Genomic DNA, 16,793 nt, shown 5'->3' on the forward strand with positions numbered 1-16,793 from the left:
TGTTTCCTTCATCAACACCACCACCACCCCACCCCACCCCCGCCCATCTTCCAACCTTCCCTCCCGGGAAGTCCTAACTTAGAGCTCACGCTCTGGCTTTGCTGCTGCAGCTTCAGCCACAGACCATCTGTATTCCTTACAAACCTCATCCAGGCTTAAATGTGATCTTTAGAGCCCTGTTGCCTCGGTCTCGTTACGCCCCCGCCCTCCACCCCTCCCACCTCCCCCCTAAGCCGGGGTGTTCGCAGTGAAACCAGCCCCTCCGCTTTGTCCGGCTCCAAGCCCCGCACCATCTTGGCGAGCCCCCCGAAACTCCGCCCCGCTCGCCCTCCCGGCCCCCGCAGCAGCCAATAGCCACGGGCCTCCGGTAACCGAGAGGCGCGGGGGAGCGGCGGAGGCCGGGGGGGAGGGACCAGTCGACCTCCTAAATCAAAGTTAGGAGGCGAGGACTGGGCGGAGGGGCCGCCGGGTGCGGGGCTGGGGCCGGCGCGGGGCGGGGGAGGGCATGGGGGGCGGGCGCAGAGGACCGCGGAGGCGGCCGGCCACGGGCAGCTCCGGGGCTCCCTCCCTCGGCTCATCCCCGCGTCCCCACGTCCCTCCTCCCCGCGCGGCCAGCTGCATCCTCTGCAGACCCTCGGAACCCACGCCCGGGCTCGTCCGGCTCCCGTGGCTCAGTGCCAACCCCGCAACTTTCTCTTCCTCTGCCCGGCTGCGGGGGGCTGCTTGGCCCCGGAGGGTTTCTCCCGGGACTCCTTGGGGGCAGTGTCTGGAGAAAGGCTCCCCAGCCCAGGGGGGACGCCCGTCGCCCGCTGGCCGGCCCGGGCCCTGGCGGGTCTGCCGTCGGGCGTCGGCGCCCTCCCTCGGCCTCGCCCCCCACCATGACCGAAATGAGCGAGAAGGAGAACGAGCCGGATGACGCGGCCACCAACACCCCCCCAGGGACAGTCCCTGCCCTCCAAGAAACCAAGGTAAGTCAGGGGTCTGAAGCCTGGCTCTGGGCGCTTGGAGGGGGGGGTCTCCGGCCCGAGCGCCTGTCCTGCTCTTGGGGCCACAGCGGCCTCGAGCGTCTGGGGTCGCGGGAGCGGGTCCCTTGAGACCCCCACGGCCCGGCGCTGCACGCCTTGCGGTAGCAAAGGGTATGCACCACTGAGCCCCTAGGGCAGATGCTCCTGCCAGCGCGCGGGGCGGACGCGCGGCTACCACCCGTGGAGAGGGTTGTAAGTCGGCTTTGTTAGAGGGAAGCAGCGCAGCGCGGGTGATACGGGCCAGTGTCCACCCCTGTGTGCGTGCGGATGCGCCCCGCTCCCCGCAGGCGTCTCCACCGTGCGTCTGTCTGGGTCTGGGCATCACTGTGCGCTCTCGCTTCGCCTCTCGCTCAGTGTCTGCGTGTCCCTCTCGGACCCGCCGCAATTCTGCATTCCCTACACGCCTCCCAATGCGGTCGGGCCCGGGGACGTGCGGCGGCGGCCGGGGGGTGCACAGCTTGCGAGTTGGCGCTGGGGGCTGCGGCAGCACCGGCCTCCGGGCGCGGGTGGGGACCCGGGTGCCGCTGCAGGTTGGACAGGCGACAGGCAACCCCACCCCCAACCCGGAGCGGGACGAGATGGGGGAGAGATGGGGAGAAAACTGGGGTGGGCTGGGGGAGAGCCAAGGAAGAAGTCGTCGTAATTAATGAATGTCATAATTAACCCTAATTATGTATGATTGTTACTCCAGCGTCACAGGGAATAAATTACTCCCTGATGAAAGCAGGCGGAGCCCATCTCCAGCCTCCACCGCTGCTCACGTTCAACCACGGCCCAATCTGTCTGTTCCCTGCCCAAGTTCTAGGTACTGGAGCCTGACCCGCAAGAAGTTGTGCCTGGAACGAGCTGAGCGGGTCTGCGGGTGGGGAAAAGGAGCGCTCCGTGTCCCCTCCCCTGTCTTCAGGCCGAAGGCCGCTCCCTGCTCCCCTGCACCAGGGCGTGTTGTTGGGGTCCTGACGCTGCTACACGGGTCTGGGGTGGAGGTGTTAGGACCGGGTAATGGGGCCTTGAGATTTCCAGGAACCCCTGGCTCTTGTGTGGCACTTCCCTCTGGCCTTCTCCTCCTTATTCCCCCATCTTGACCACCCCTCAGGCTATGAGATTCATTCAAGGTCAAGGTCATTAAGAGGGTAGCTGGGTAAGGCATGAGTGGAGTCTGGCTGAGGCATGCCTGGAAGCCCCGTGGGTCTCCAGATACACCCTTGACCTTCTCCTGCCCCCTCCTGTAAATGAGATTCTGGCGGCTCAGACTAGAGTTAGCTGTCTCCAGGCTTTTGTGGGATGGGAAGGAGAGGAAAAGGTTGCTCGGAGCATGTGACAGCTGAAGCAGAGGGTCCCACCCTGACCCAGTGCCCAACCTCCTGCGCCCCCTCCCTTGCTTCCTCCCTAGGAGCCCGGGGCCTCCCCCTGTGAGGCACATGGGCACCAGGTCCCTGGTCAGCAGCGCTGGGCAGACAAACTGGAGCTGGCTCAGCAGTGAAGCATGCTGCAAGCTGAGCTGGTGGGCTGGGGAGGCCACCGCCTGGCCAGCCAGCTCCTCCTTCCTCCTCCCTCCTCCCAGACCAAGGACCTGCCAATGTCACTGAGGGAACCATGGCTAGACGAGGAGCTGTGGAGGAGACAGCCTACACACCTGGCCCGGCCCCTGTGCCCTGCCTGGGTGAAGGGCTCAGGGTAGAGTGGCAGGAGAGAGAACCCAGGGCTCAGGGACAGCCTCCTCCGCCCCCCACCTCAGCCTGGCCAGCCCAGGGAGCTGGGGGCGCTGCAGAAGAGAGAGAGACCTGACATGCCTGTGGGCAGCGAGGCTGACAATCCAGGGCTCCTCAGCAGTGCTTGGTGTCTCCAGGACAACTCACTAACTTCCTCTGAAGCCAGGAGTTTCTTCAGGTCTCCCACACAGGTCCAGGGGCCCAAACACTTGAACCATCCTCCTCTGCTTTCCCAGAGATATTAGCAGGAAGCTAAATCAGAAGTGGAGCTGCCAAGACTTAAACCCGCTCCTACATAGAATGCTGGTGTCACAGCGACTTTACTTGCTACACCACAGCACAGGCCTGAACCCCCTGGGCATTTCTTGGAAGCCCCGCTTTCTCCAAGGCTGGGCTTAGCTTGTACCCACACTTCTCCTTGACCCTCCATCCCTGGATCCCCACTCCATTCTACCAGTGGTACCTGCCCATCACCCACTTTGGTGCTACCCCAGGAGAACCCAACCACACCAGCTATGCCATCTGAATCAGCTGGTGCCACCACCGACTACCAACTGCCCTAGTAGCTTTTTATCCTAAGAGGCAACAGGGCTACAGGCTAGCTTGCCAAGGTTCATGGCCTCTTCCGGCCCTGTTCAGGACTGGACCTGTGGGGAGGGGGGCAGGGCAGTGACAAAGATGACTGGTAGGGAAGGAAGAAAGAGTCCTTGCAGGAACCAGGAGCCCTTGAGTGGGCATGACAGGACTGGCCAAGCCAACAATGGGGTTTGGTAGTCAGACCAGAGATAGGCCATAGGGCACAGTGCCCCAGTCCTGCCTCGACGTTTGTCAGCTCCAAGGTATGGTGTATCATTTCTTCTACCTTTTCTGTCCTCCTGGAACAAGGAGCCAGGGCATTGTGGTGGCACAGTCAGGACCAGAGCTGGGGAACGTTCCATTCCTGAAGTCTTTGGCACCCTGCGCAGGCGGCTTTGGCTCTGAACCTAGGGCAGACCCAGGAACCCAAAGGCTGATGAGTTCAGAGCTGGACCATCTCGTCCTCCTGGGATTACCAGGGAAATGGGAGCCTGGCACGTGACTGAGGCCTTGGGATGTAGAAAAAGCTTGAGGCAGAGGCAACGGGTGGGAGCAGGTTTCAGTCCTGTGTGGAGAAACACCTGCCATCTGCCATGATGGCTCGGATGGAATGGGAGGGTTGCTTCCCCTGGTGAGAGGGGCTGCTCAGAAGGCATGTGACCAGGGCAAGAGAGCATCCCAAGTGGGCGCTGGTTCACATCCTGGTTGCTCCACTTCCCATCCAGCTCCCTGCTGATGTCTTGGAAGGGTAGCAGGAGGTGGCTCCAGTGCTTGGGTCCCTGCCCAGACTCCTGGCTTTGACCTGGCTCAGCCCTGGTCATTTTGGCCATTCGGGGAAGTGAACCAGAGAATAGAAGAGCTCTCCCTCTCCTCTCTTTATAACTCAGACTTTCAAATAAACAAATAATTTTTTTCTAGAAAGACAGGTGGCTTGCCATAGAAAATTAAGCCTCTGCCTGTGGCACCAGCATCCCATAGGGCACCAGTTCAAGTCCTGGCTGTTCTATATTAGAATTGTTCCTCTCCCTCTGTGGCAATGACCAGCCGTGGGGCTTGCTTCTCACAGACACACAAACTCACAGTGCTATCCAGGAAGCTGGCATGGAAGGGAGCTGAGCAGTTCAGCAGTGCCAGACCCCCAGGCTGTGGCTCCCAGCTGGCATGGCAGGGCCTGCCGTGTTCCCAAACAGCTCCCTGACTGCTTACTCCCCTGCCCTGCTGCCTGCTGGCTTCCCTAAGGTTAGAGGGGCTGCTGCATCCACCCTTTTGGCATGGCTGCCAGGCAGGCAGCCATGGCACACAGAGTGCCCAGGATGCCAGCTGCGAGCCCTGGCCAAGCCTCCCTCTCTGCCCAGAGCCAGGTCTCTGCTCTCTCTTTCTATTGCTGCTGGAAGGAGTAAGCAGGCATAAATTGCTCCCACTGGAGGAGAAAGGGACCAGGATGTGGGTAGAAAGGTGCCCAGAGCTCCCGTGGGGCATCCTGAATCAGGGTGCTTGTGTGGGCAACCTCAGTGAGGGGGCCCCTGTACTCCAGCACGTGAGCTTCTGCTCATCATTAATTCAATGAAATTATGTTAGCTGAGCACCTGCTATGTAATGGGACCCTATGTGGATGTTTGAAGAGACTGTGCCTGCCCCTACCAGATACCTACAGTCTCCTGGGCGAGCTGAATGGATCTGAAATGGCATGGAAGGGAAGCAGAGCCTGGGAGTCCTGGGCACCAGGAGAGAAAGTGTGTCCTGAGGGCAAAACAGGTATTGAGGACTGCACATCCTAAGCTCCAAAGCATAAAAGTACCAAGAAGTTCAGGAACATAGAATCTGAGCTGCATGCAGGTGGAAGGCCAGAGCTGGAGGGATGCTCTGCCAGGGTGGGCAAAGAGTCTGTCAGCTGGGGTGAGGGCCTTTGACCATGTCCTCAGGAACCATGGGACGCATTACCAGGTCAGTGATCACCTCCTGGGCAGCTGTGTGGACGGAGACTGGAGAGGCAAAATGAGGCAGGGGCCTGAGCAGAAGACTGGGGTCAGCAGAGCTAGAACTGAGTCTGGGCTGTGGAGTGGATGTGATTGTAAAAACTGGACTAGGAGGCATTTTATTTCAAAGATTTGTTTGAAAGACAGAGTGCCAGAGATGAAAAGACAGAGGAGAGAGAGATCTTGCATTCACTCCCCCAACATGGCCAAGCTGTCCGGAATTCCAACCAGGTCTCCCGCCTGGGCGCAGGGGCCCAAACACTCAGGGAATATTTCTGCTTCTTTTTCCAGATACATTAGCAAGGAGCTGGATGTGAAGTGGAGCTCCCAGTGGCAAACTGAAAGGCTAGTGTGTCTTGCCTGGCTCCCAAAAGGTTTTGTTTCTTAAGACTTGGCTATTTGGGGGCTAATCCTACAAGTGCCAGCATCCCATATGGGAGCTGGTTCATGTCTCAGCTGCTTCATTTCCCACCCAGCTCCCTGTTTCTGGCCTGGGAAAGCAGTAGAGAATGACTCAAATACTTGGGACCCTGCATTTACGTGGGAGACCCAGAAAAATCTCCTTGGCTCTTTGGCTTTGGATCAGCTCAGCTCTGGTCATTGTGGCATTTGGGGAGTGAACCAGTGGATGGAAGAATGTTCTCTTTGCTTTTCCTTCGCTCTGTGAAATCTGCCAGGCAGCAGGAGCCCCAACACTTGAAATCATCTTCTGCTGTTTTTCTCAGTCCGTTAGCAGAAGGCTGGATCAGAAGTAGAGCAGCAAGGACATGAGCTAGTGCCCGTATGGGATGCCAGTATTAAAGGCCACCACTTTACCCACTGTGCCACAACATCAGCCTCCCCAGGGAGTTTTAAATATATATTTCTATTACTGAGTAAACAGTACACCCATCAATGAAACACCATGTAGCCATAAAAAAGAATAATGAAACGCTTTATGTGCTGTTGCCGAGTGATTTCCAAGATTTACTGTTAAGTGCAAAAAGCAAGGTGCAGGAAAACTAGCGTGCTACTATTATAGGGGGAAAATGGAAAAAAAAAAAAAACCTCTTATGGCACAGAAGGTTAAGCTGCCACCTGCAATGCTGGCACTCTGTATGGGTACCGGTTCCAGTCCTGGCTGCTCCATTTCCCATCCAGTTCCTGCTAATGCACCTGGGACAGCAGCAGCAGCAAATGGCCCAAGTGCTTTGACCTCTGTGGCCGGCACAGCACACCTGGATCAAGCTCCTGACTTCAGTCTGTTCTACCCTGACAATTGCAGCCACTTGGGGAATGAACCAGAGGATGGGAAATCTCTCTCTGCCCTTCAAATAAATAAATCAGTTTAACAAACTTTGTTTCTTTCCAACTTCACATAAAAGTCCAGATTTCTTCTGGAAAGTTGGGCATCTTGGCCATATTGGATGGACTTGTGGACTGGCCTCCGAGACTTGCGTTGCTGTCCAAATCAGCCGCAATCCTCTGAACTACCTGCCTCTGGAGGCAGAATGCCTTTCTATTTCTGGCTCCTGTAGGCATCTGCTCTGGGGAACCCAGCTATTAGCATTTCCTCTGACTCCCTCAACCCAGCCATGGCTGTCAGGGAGACAGCCTGAGGGGAAGCCCGCCTTGGACCAGCCCACCGCAGCCCCCTTGCTCCTCCTCTTCTCACAGCTCCAGCGATTCAAGCGCTCGCTCTCTCTCAAGACCATCCTCCGGAGCAAGAGTGTGGAGAACTTCTTCCTCCGCTCAGGCTCGGAGCTCAAGTGTCCGACCGAGGTGCTGCTGACGCCCCCGACCCCTTTGCCCCCTCCGTCCCCACCCTCCACATCCACAGACCTGGGCCTGTCTAGGCCGGCCCCCTCCCCGTGCCCGGGGCTGCGGCCTCTGGCATCTCTCAAGGCAGTGAGGCTGCACAGCTTCCAGGAACACAGCTTTAAAAGAGCCAGCCCGTGCGAACTATGTCGTCAGCTCATCGTGGGTAGGTGCCCGTGGTGGTGGGGTCAATGCCACCCGGGAGGGGATTCAGGACTTCCTGTTCCTCTCCCTCTCCTGGGGCTGGGTGTGTGCGCCCCCTTGTGGCCCCGTGCCTTTTCATCCTCTTCCCCTACCCCCCACCACCTTCCCCCCATACACAGAACATCGGTTGCAGGAGGTATAGGTTCTGGACCCCAAATGCTAGCAGGAGAAGGCCCAGCCCTGCCCTTGCCCTTGCCATGCCATACCTGCCTGTGGGCAGATGCAGATATCCGCTCTTGCCAACCCTTCGCTGAACTCCGATTCTCGCCAGGAAACTCCAAGCAGGGTTTGCGATGCAAAACTTGCAAAGTCAGTGTGCACCTGTGGTGCTCTGAGGAGATCTCCCGCCAGCCATGCCCAGGCAAGACGGTGAGAAGGGGAGTGGGCGGCACCCACTGGCTTTGGGTGTAGGGCGCCCCTGCTTCCTCCCATGGGCTGCTCCCGTAGGTTTGGGAATGTCCAAGTTCTGGATGAGCCGTGACCTTCCGGTGCCCCTTCTTGCCACAGTCTACTTCCTTCCGCCGCAACTTCAGCTCCCCCCTCCTGGTGCACCAGCCGCTTCCAGTCTGTGCCACAAGCAGAGAGTCCCCACCCACTGGTGAGCACCCCCACCCCAATTGACCCTGCTGCCACTGTGCATGATGGGAAACCCACACAGTCCCCAGATGGGCACCTGCGTCACCCAGTCCTCGTAACCCCTTTCTGTCCTTGGATGCTCCTACAATTCATTTGTTCATTCACTTGTTTCTACACTCTCCTGTCCTCCAGCCAGCACAGTACTGAGTAGCCACTCTGCCAGGCACTGTGCTGGCCATGGAGACACAGCTGAATTTCACAGCCACGTAAGATGTGAAATGAGGATCATGTGGATCGTCCACCAGTTGTCACTGGGATGAGAGCCTTAGAGGACAAAGACAGGGAACAGAGTCCTAAATACAGGCTGTCCTCAGCCCGGGTCCAGGAGTTAGCCGTGGAGGAGCTGGAGGGGGAGTCGTGTGGGCAGAGGGAAGCCTGAGGCAGGAAATGGTAGGAGTTGAAGGAAGGATGAGGTGGCTGGTGCTTAGAGGGCAGGAGGGAGTCATAAGGCCTTGGTGTCCACTTTAGGATTGGCCTCTGAACTTCAGCCTAAGGGAGATGGCGTTCCAGAGCTCCCTGCTGGCTGGGGGCAGGCAGGGCTGCCACAGTCCCTGGGGGCTCCAAGTGCGCACTCAGGGCCTGGGAGCTCCAGGGCCTAAGCGGGACTTGAGAGTACACACTTGGCAGGGGCCAGCGGGAAGGTGGTGGACCCCATCTATGAGACTCTGCGCTACGGCACCTCCCTGGCCCTGATGAATCGCTCCAGTTTCAGCAGCACCTCTGAGTCCCCCACAAGGAGTCTGGTATGGGGGACAGGGTTGGGGTGGGGGCTGTGCCCCAAAGAGGAGCCTTGCTGGACAGGAATGGCCAGCCTGAGGGCAGGATCTAGCCATCCCACTTCTGTTCCTAGAGTGAGCGGGATGAGCTGGCTGAGGACGGAGAAGGCAGCATCCGCAGCTCAGAGGAGGGACCTGGCGACAGCAGTGAGCAGTGTGGGGGAGCTGGGGGGGTGGGAAAGGAGGAGGGGATGTGGAGGACGTTGCCTCCTGATGCTTCACCCCTGCCCCGCCTTGGCCTCTACAGTCTTCACAGCCCCAGCCGAGAGCGAAGGATCAGGAGTGGAGGAGAGGAGTCCCGGACAGCAGGTGAGGAAGCAGGGATCAGCGCTGTTCACATGGACTGGAACAGAGCGGGCTTCCCTTGCCAGGGTGGGCATTGACATGCTCAGGGCAGGTGAAGGTGTGGTTCACATGTCACTGACCCGGAGCTCGTCCACCAGGCCCCTAGACCCTCCATGCGGAAGGATGTGGGGCCCATGTACTCCTACGTCGCACTCTACAAGTTTCTGCCCCAGGAAAGCAACGACCTGGCCCTGCAGTGAGTCCTCTGCACCCCTGACGGGGGGCCTGTATGCTCGGCGGGGGGCTCTTGAGGTGCAGAGCCCAGGCAGGGGCTGCCAAGGGTGGGTGGAGGTTCCATGCTAATGCCTAATCTCCTTCCAACCCACATTGTGGCTCTCCTGGGGAGCACCGCCTCTCACAGTGTCTTTAAGACTTGGGGGAGGGCACATACAGGGTGTCCAGGTGACACGGGCTTGTAGGGCCCCCTGAGGACACAGGTTCCTCTATCCCATGTGCCAGTCCAGCTTTCCTCCCCAGGCCCGGAGACCGGATCATGCTGGTGGATGACTCCAATGAGGACTGGTGGAAGGTGAGTTGGGGTTGGGGTGGGGAATGGAGGGACCCTGGCAGATACGATAGCTGCCCCCACCCTGCCAGACTGCAAAGACCTCCCAACCCCCACAGCGGGCCCTGGCAGAGCCCAGGACTCATCCTTGGTCCTAGCTCTGGGCTCCGTCCCTCTTTGTCTCCATTTCACCCCTCTACCCACTTCATGCCCCATCCTGGTCCCAAAGCCACTGATCCAGAGGGGCTGGAGACGGGTGGTCTTGACTCTGAGTGGGAACTGGGTCTGGAGAGAGAGGGTCTGGGAAGCAGCCAGTAGCACTCAGGGCCAAGATGTCACCCTTAGGGCAAGGTCGGCGACCGGGTTGGCTTCTTCCCAGCCAATTTTGTGCAGCGGGTGCGGCCGGGTGAGAACGTTTGGCGCTGCTGCCAGCCCTTCTCAGGGAGCAAGGAGCAGGGTTACATGAGCCTCAAGGAGAACCAGGTGAGCGCCTGGGCTCTGGAGGTGGGCAGAGGCGGGGGCTGAGGCTGGCAGCCTGGCAGCAGGGTAGAGTGACGGGAAGGCTGGGCAGGCAGAGCCCGGGGCCAGCCAGCTGGTTGCGATTGGAGTGCTTCTCTGCCTAGAGAGCTCAGGCGTGAAATGGGGAAGGGGGTGGGGGAGGTATGGGAGCAAGGTCAGGCCTGAGTGCTGCCTGCTGGCCACTGTTGCTGTCCCCCATCCTTGCGAGATCTGCACCTGTTCCACCAGCTAGAGGCTCTGGCTACATCTGACCCTGTCGCCCCTTCCCCTCCCATCATCTGGGGCCAGTCTCCTGGGGGCTGCAAGCTGGGTCAATCTTGAGCTCTGTGTCCCTTCCCCTTAGATCTGTGTGGGTGTGGGCAGGAGCAAGGATGCTGACGGCTTCATCCGCGTCAGCAGTGGCAAGAAGCGGGGCCTGGTGCCAGCCGACGCCTTGACCGAGATCTGAGATGAACTGAGAGAACCTGTGCTCGTCCCCCCTCCCATCTAGACCTGGCCCTGGCTGGGTAGGGGGGAGGCCTCCTCCCCTGCACTCACCCTCCTCTGTCCCCTCGCAGGTGCCACACACCATGGCTTAGGGGCTGTCCGCATTTGAGGAAGGGGTTGTCTCAGGTGGGGTGTCTACCCTAAGAGGGATTTGAGGTGGGAGAGAAAGTGGGGAAGAATGAGACAGCTGCAGGAAGGAGGGGCCCTGGTACTCACGTGGCCCAATCCTGTGTCACATTGGACTCCAGCCCTGGAGAGGGTTTCTGGAAGACTTCCTATTGCCCTTTCCAGAAAGCCCCCACACTGCCCACACCACCTCTGCATGCCCAACACCTCCCCTCTGACCACAGAGCCTCTGCATACACTTCTGCCCCTTTGCCAGTGCGGGCCTGGGAGGAGGGGCTGCCTGTGTCCCTCTGCTCTCCTCTCCCCTAATGTTTGGGGATAGGATCCAGGGCCAGGGGAATGTCCTGAGTCCACATCATGCCCCACCCTGCCTGTACCCCACCTCCCGTCCACCTCCCGTGGCTCCATCAATTCTCAGGAAAGTTCTGCAGGAATCTCTCCCATTTCTTGAACCTTGGGCTGATCGAGGAGAGGGCTGAGGACTGGGGAGGGGTGTGGCAAATCTGAGACTGCCCTCTCAAGTCACTTTCCCTGTGCGCTGGCAAAAGACACCCACGAGCAGTCCAAACACAGAAGCCCACCTGAGAAGGAGGCAGTGCCAGCCCTCTGGCCCCTGGCACTCCCAGAGCCTCCTGCAGTCAGGATTGGCAGGCTCAGGGTCCCCTGTCTCACCCCCTCCGGACTCTGCACGGGCAGGGCTGCTGTTCCCGGAATCCTTGTTCTGGTTGTATCACCTGCCCCAGCACCGCCCTGGCGGGGACACAGAGCCCTCAGGGAAGAGAGGGCGGGAGACAGACAAGCAAGGTGGGATGCTCTGATTGGTCACCAAGAAAGTGGGGCCCCTCTGGGGTAGGGTGCTCACCCAGAGTGAGGACCCTACCCTCACAGGCTGCTCTTTTCTGGTGCCAAAGCCCCTCACCCCAAGCTCAGAGCCTCTTCCTGTGCCCTTGGTCGTGCCAGCCAATGCCACCCCCATCCTGGGCACAATCACATGCTCCCATGTGGTGGGAGAGGGGCGAGGGGATTGGGGCACAGATCTTCCTTCCCAACAGCCCCTCCCCCACTGCTCCCCTGCAGAGGGGACTCAAGCCACACTGCCCTGTTTGCTGCCATAGGCCCTCCCCAGCACTATCCCAGGGGCGGGCCCGATGCCCACTGTACATGACGCTGCATGACGGGTCTCCTGGGGCATTGCCTGGCTCCCAGACCCCTAATGAAACGTTTCTTGTCCCAGCCTGTCTGCTCTGTGTGTTTGATTGGGGTGGACAAGGCAGGGACTGCAGGGGAATGGGGTTGGGGGGGTGGGCACGGTGCGTGACATTGAGCTGGGGGGGAGGAGAATGCTGGTCTCCGACTGGGGAGGGCTGGCGCAGGTGCTCACGTGACAGGGCATGGGCGGACCGCGACTTCCCCCACCCAGGCCACCTGAGACCGCCGCGCATTCGCGGACAACCGAGATGGGAACACCTGCTGCAGGGGAGTGAGGAGGGGAGAAGCGCGGCCGCAGTCAGGACAGCAGTGCACCTGTGTCCACCAGAGGGTGGACACCCTGTCCCGTGTTTCGGCATCATCAGGCCAGGTCTGAGGTGCCCTCTGTGACCCGCTGTGCCTGAGATCCCAGAGGGCTCAGTACCCAGCCAGGGTCAACGTAGCTCGGGTCGCTGAGACGGACACGTTGGCAGCGGGGACAGTAGCGGACGGTGGAGCCCTCCTGTGATGACTCAGCGTCATCCGTCGCCAGGAGCTGGGCACGAGAGGCCGCCCACCCTCTCCAGCAGAGCTGCTGCCTTCCCAGCCACCCAGCCGCGTCATCGTCAACGAACACGTCCCTGGCTATTTATAGGCTGCGGGGAGCGGGCGGAGCCCTGAGCGCAGGCTGCGGGGGTGCCAGGGCGATGCGGGGAAGCAGGTGTCCACTAGCCCCACTCCTCCTGACATGGACCCTCGCCCCCACCGCTAAGCAAGGGCGGCCAGATAGGGCCAGATCTTGGGGTTGGGTCACCAAGGAGAACCGTGGGAGGAGCAGATGGAGGAAGGGAGTCCTCCCTCTTGGGGTACTCAGTAGTTGAAGAAGGGGTCACCCCTGAAGCACAAGTTTATAAGGAAAGACCAGGTATGCCTGCTGCACCCTGCCCAGCCATCCGGCCAAGCCTTGATTAATCCTCAGTGGGTGGGGGGAATCTCTGTTACAGACACTGAGACAGTGTTAGGAGGCTTTTCCAAAGTCATCCCGATTATCCTGCCGCCTCCATTTTTAAATTATCATTTTATTTTTAAAATTTTTATTTATCTATTTATTTATTTAGAAAGTCAGAATTAAAGATCTTCCAACCACTGGTTCACCCCCCAGGTGGCTGCCACAGCCAGGGCTGGACCAGGCTGAAGCCAGGAGCCAGGAGCTTCACCTGGATCTCCTGCATGGGTAGCAGTGACTCAAGCACTTGGGCCATCCTCCATAAGCATGAAGCTGGATCAGAAGTTGAACATGTGGGACTCGAACCAGTGCCCATATGGAATGCTGACAATGCAGGTGGTGACTGCCACAGTGTCAGCCCCTTAGGTATCTTTTGCAATTCCACTTTTCCATGAACTTTTTTTTAGAAGTGTCCCCACAAGTACCTTACAAAGTTTAATTGTATTTATTTGAAAGGCAAAAAGGTTCATTTCCCAAATGCTAGCAACAGCTGGGGCTGAGGCAAGCTAAAGTCAGGAACCTGGGAGCCCAGGTAGGTCTCCCACGTGGGTGGCAGAGCCCTCTGCTGCCTCCAAGGATGCACATGAACACAAGGTGAGGATGAGGTAGAACTTGAGCCCAGGCACTCAGATAGGAGACAAACTGCTGATGTCCCAAGCACAGTTTCGCCCACTGTGCCATCCTGCCCCATAACCTTGCTCTTTTTCATATGGGGAAGCTGAGACCACACCAGTTTCATCTCCTTTCAGCTCTTCCCCTCCCTTGCCCTGGATCCCACCATGCCTTAGCCAACACCTAGAGACTGAGATGAGGCAGCAGGGATGCAGGCATCCTGTCTCCACCTTATTAGACACTGAGCCTTGCAGCCAAGCCTCCTGCACACCCACTTGCGTCTGCCACCAGCCGGCAGCTGGCCTGGACCTCCTCCCCCGGCCCCTTTGCCGCACTGTTGCACACACAGCTTTTTTTTTTTTTCCCTTTGGTGGCTCAGCTGCTAACAGCACGCTCGCAGCCTAGAGGCTGGCAGCAGCTGGCATTTCTACTTTGGCCTCTGCCCTCTTGGATGCCCACTCTAGGTCTGTTCCAGCGACACCACCAGCTAGGGCAGAGGCTGTGCTGGAAGCTGCCACTGGCCGTGCGCCCCACCATTTGGCTCTGTCGTCTCTGCCCTACATTTGCCCTTTCTCCTTCCCCCACCTTGGCCTGAGCTCTACTGGTCGGTGCCTTGTGGGACAGAGTTTAGTTGCCTGGGGTCCTGGAAGAAGAGGGGAGGGCCTAGGAGAAGCAAGGCCAAAGGGTCACAGGCAGTGAGTGCCCTCTGTTCAACCCCACTCCCTGGCTAGTGCCACCCCCAAGGCCCCTTCCTCCTCATCCCTGACTACCCAGGACAGGCTAGCAAGACCTGCTGTGGAGCACATGGTGGGCACTTGTGCTCCCAGCCCCAGCCCTCACTCACCGTGCTGTCCAGGAGCCCAAGACAACACCTGCTGGAAACTGGCCACTCTACTGGCTGCTGGACACAGAGTGGCCCCTCGGAACCATCTCCCCATCCCCTGAGACCACAGTTAGAGTGTGGGGATGGGGAGTGTTCAGACGAGGATGACACTGAGAAATCACTGGCCCCTGGGGACCTCAGGTTCCCCACTCTCAAACACCCGAGCAGGGCTTGCTCAGGGAGCTCCTGACAGAGGGTGGAGAACTGCATGCTGGGGCACAGTGTAGGCTCTTGGGAGACAGGATGCCATCTTTCAGTGTTGCACAAGGCTCCAGGACCTGGGGGAAATCCAGGGGCTACCTGGGAAGGGTGGAAGGCCCAAAATGGAGAGGTAGCCTCTAGGTCTGTGGTGAGGTTCAGGAAAGAACCACTCACAGCTTCCCCAGAGGTAGCTCTCACCCTATAATCCATCCCTTCCCTTACATACTCCCCCAAATAAAAACTAACCAACAACCAGCCAACCAAGCCACGACTGTGTTCCCTAAGACTGCCTGGCAACAAAGGTTCAGGGAAGCCTGTCTCCATCTGCAGCCACTTGTGAGAAAAGCGCCACCTCCTGGTCCAGGGTGGGAACCAGCTCCATTGTGCTGTGGCCTGGCAGCATTTCCTTCCATCCCTGTTCCTCTGCTTCACCAGAATTGAAGTAGGGTGGTCTCCAGGACACTGCCTCCCTTGCCCAGGCTAGGCAAGGACTCCTCCCATGCACAAAGCGGCCAGCCTGGTAGTCCTTTTCTTTTCCGGCCTCAGTTCCCTAAGGTGAAAGCTCACCGAGGCCGCTCACTCCAGGAGCCCCACTCACCCAGACTCTGGTGTGCATGGGTATGGGGTCTGAGTGTGGGCTTCCCTGTCTTCTGCCACCTACCTCCCACCCTGTCCAGAACTGGATGAGGACTGGTTTACCTACTGCCACTAGGTCACCGTGCTGGGCCCTCTCAATCACTTTCAAAAAAAAAAAAAACCCACAAAACAGGGCCCGGCGTGATGGCAGTGGTTAAGGTCCTCGCCTTGCACGCACCGGAATCCTATATGGGCACGGGTTCTAATCCCAGCAGCCCCACTTCCCATCCATCCAGCTCCTTGCTTGTGGCCTGGGAAAACAGTCTAGGACGAACCAAAGCCTTGGGACCCTGCACCCATGTGGGAGACCCGGAAGAGGCTCCTGGCTTCGGATTGGCTCAGCTCCAGCCGTTGCGGCCGCTTGGGGAATGAACCAGTGGACGGAAGATCTTCCTCTGTCTCTCCTGTTTGTATATCCGCCTTTCCAATAAAAATAAATAAATCTTTAAGAAAAAAAAAAAAAAAACCTTTTTAAAAGAGTTGTATTTGAAATGGCGATTTAGGAGACAAACCTAGGAGCAGTAGCCTAGTGGCCAAGGTCCTTGCTTTGTCCTGACCATATGCATATAGGTGCTGGTTTGTGTCCCTGGTTCCCATCCAGCTCCCTGCTTGTGACCTGGGGAAGCAGTCAAGGATGGTCCAAAGCCTTGGGACCCTGCACCTACATGAGATCCAGAAGAGGTTCTGGGTTCCTGGGTTTGGATTGGCACAGTTTCAGTCATTGTGGCCACTAAAGTGAATCATTGAACAGATCTTCCTCTCTTTCCTCCTGTCTGTATATCTGACTTTCCAATAAAAGTAAATTCTAAAAAAAAAAAAAGTGATCCTGGCGTGGTTCTATAGCAGCTGAAGTCCCTGCCTTGAAAAAACCAGGATCCCATTTGGGCACCAATTCTAATCCCAGCAGCCCACTTCCTGGTTCCCATCCAGCTCCCTGTTTGTGGCCTGGGAAAGCAGTGGAGTATAGCCCAAAGCCTTGGGACCCTGCACCTGTGTGGGAGACCTGGAAGTTCCTGGCTCCTTGGCAGTTCTGGCTGTTGCAGTCACTTGGGGAGTGAATATTGAAGATCTTTCTCTTGTCTCTCCTACTCTTTGTAACTTTCTAATCCCTTAAAAATCTCCATGCTTTTCCTGCTACCTGGCTGAACACTACTGTCCCATCTGGCAGAGGTAGCTGGGTCTGAGCCTAAGTAGGATGTGCCCTCTGCTGGTAACAGCCGGCTGAGCTGGAAATGGGTATAAGGAAGTCTCGATGATGCCCAGCTGCCTGGGACATGGTATCAGACTGGAGAGACACTTTACCCAGAGGTCTTATTCCTAAGATGGCAGGGAGGCTGAAGCTGATAGAAAAAAGTGGAGCAGCCAGGACAGATACTGGGGCCCACAGGGCACTTGCAGGTGAAGGCTTGTTGAGCACTACTGAGCTACTGCATGGCCCCCAAAATAAATCTTAAAATTGGGGAAAGCTGTGTTGTGGTATGCTGCTGCCTGTGGACCACTTGAGAGTAGGTTCAGTCCTTGCTGTTCAGGCTCACAGCTAACATGCCTGGGCAAGCCCTGTACCCTTATGGGAGAGCTGGTGAAGTT

At 58.2% G+C, this 16,793-nt stretch overlaps 1 protein-coding gene across 1 annotated transcript; it reads left to right on the top strand.

Annotated features, from left to right (window-relative positions):
- Window positions 1-505: 505 nt before the first annotated feature.
- STAC2 (SH3 and cysteine rich domain 2) lies at window positions 506-10,992 on the top strand. Its single transcript, XM_058676023.1, has 11 exons — window positions 506-968; window positions 6,943-7,249; window positions 7,559-7,656; window positions 7,795-7,885; window positions 8,551-8,666; window positions 8,774-8,846; window positions 8,947-9,008; window positions 9,143-9,240; window positions 9,522-9,573; window positions 9,895-10,032; window positions 10,412-10,992. The coding sequence occupies exons 1-11, from the start codon at window positions 879-881 to the stop codon at window positions 10,514-10,516; spliced, it is 1,230 nt and encodes a 409-aa protein (XP_058532006.1). The 5' UTR covers window positions 506-878; the 3' UTR covers window positions 10,517-10,992.
- The last annotated feature ends 5,801 nt before the right edge of the window (window positions 10,993-16,793 follow it).

This window comes from Ochotona princeps, chromosome 17 (assembly GCF_030435755.1).
Source record: "Ochotona princeps isolate mOchPri1 chromosome 17, mOchPri1.hap1, whole genome shotgun sequence".
Lineage (NCBI taxonomy): Eukaryota > Metazoa > Chordata > Mammalia > Lagomorpha > Ochotonidae > Ochotona > Ochotona princeps.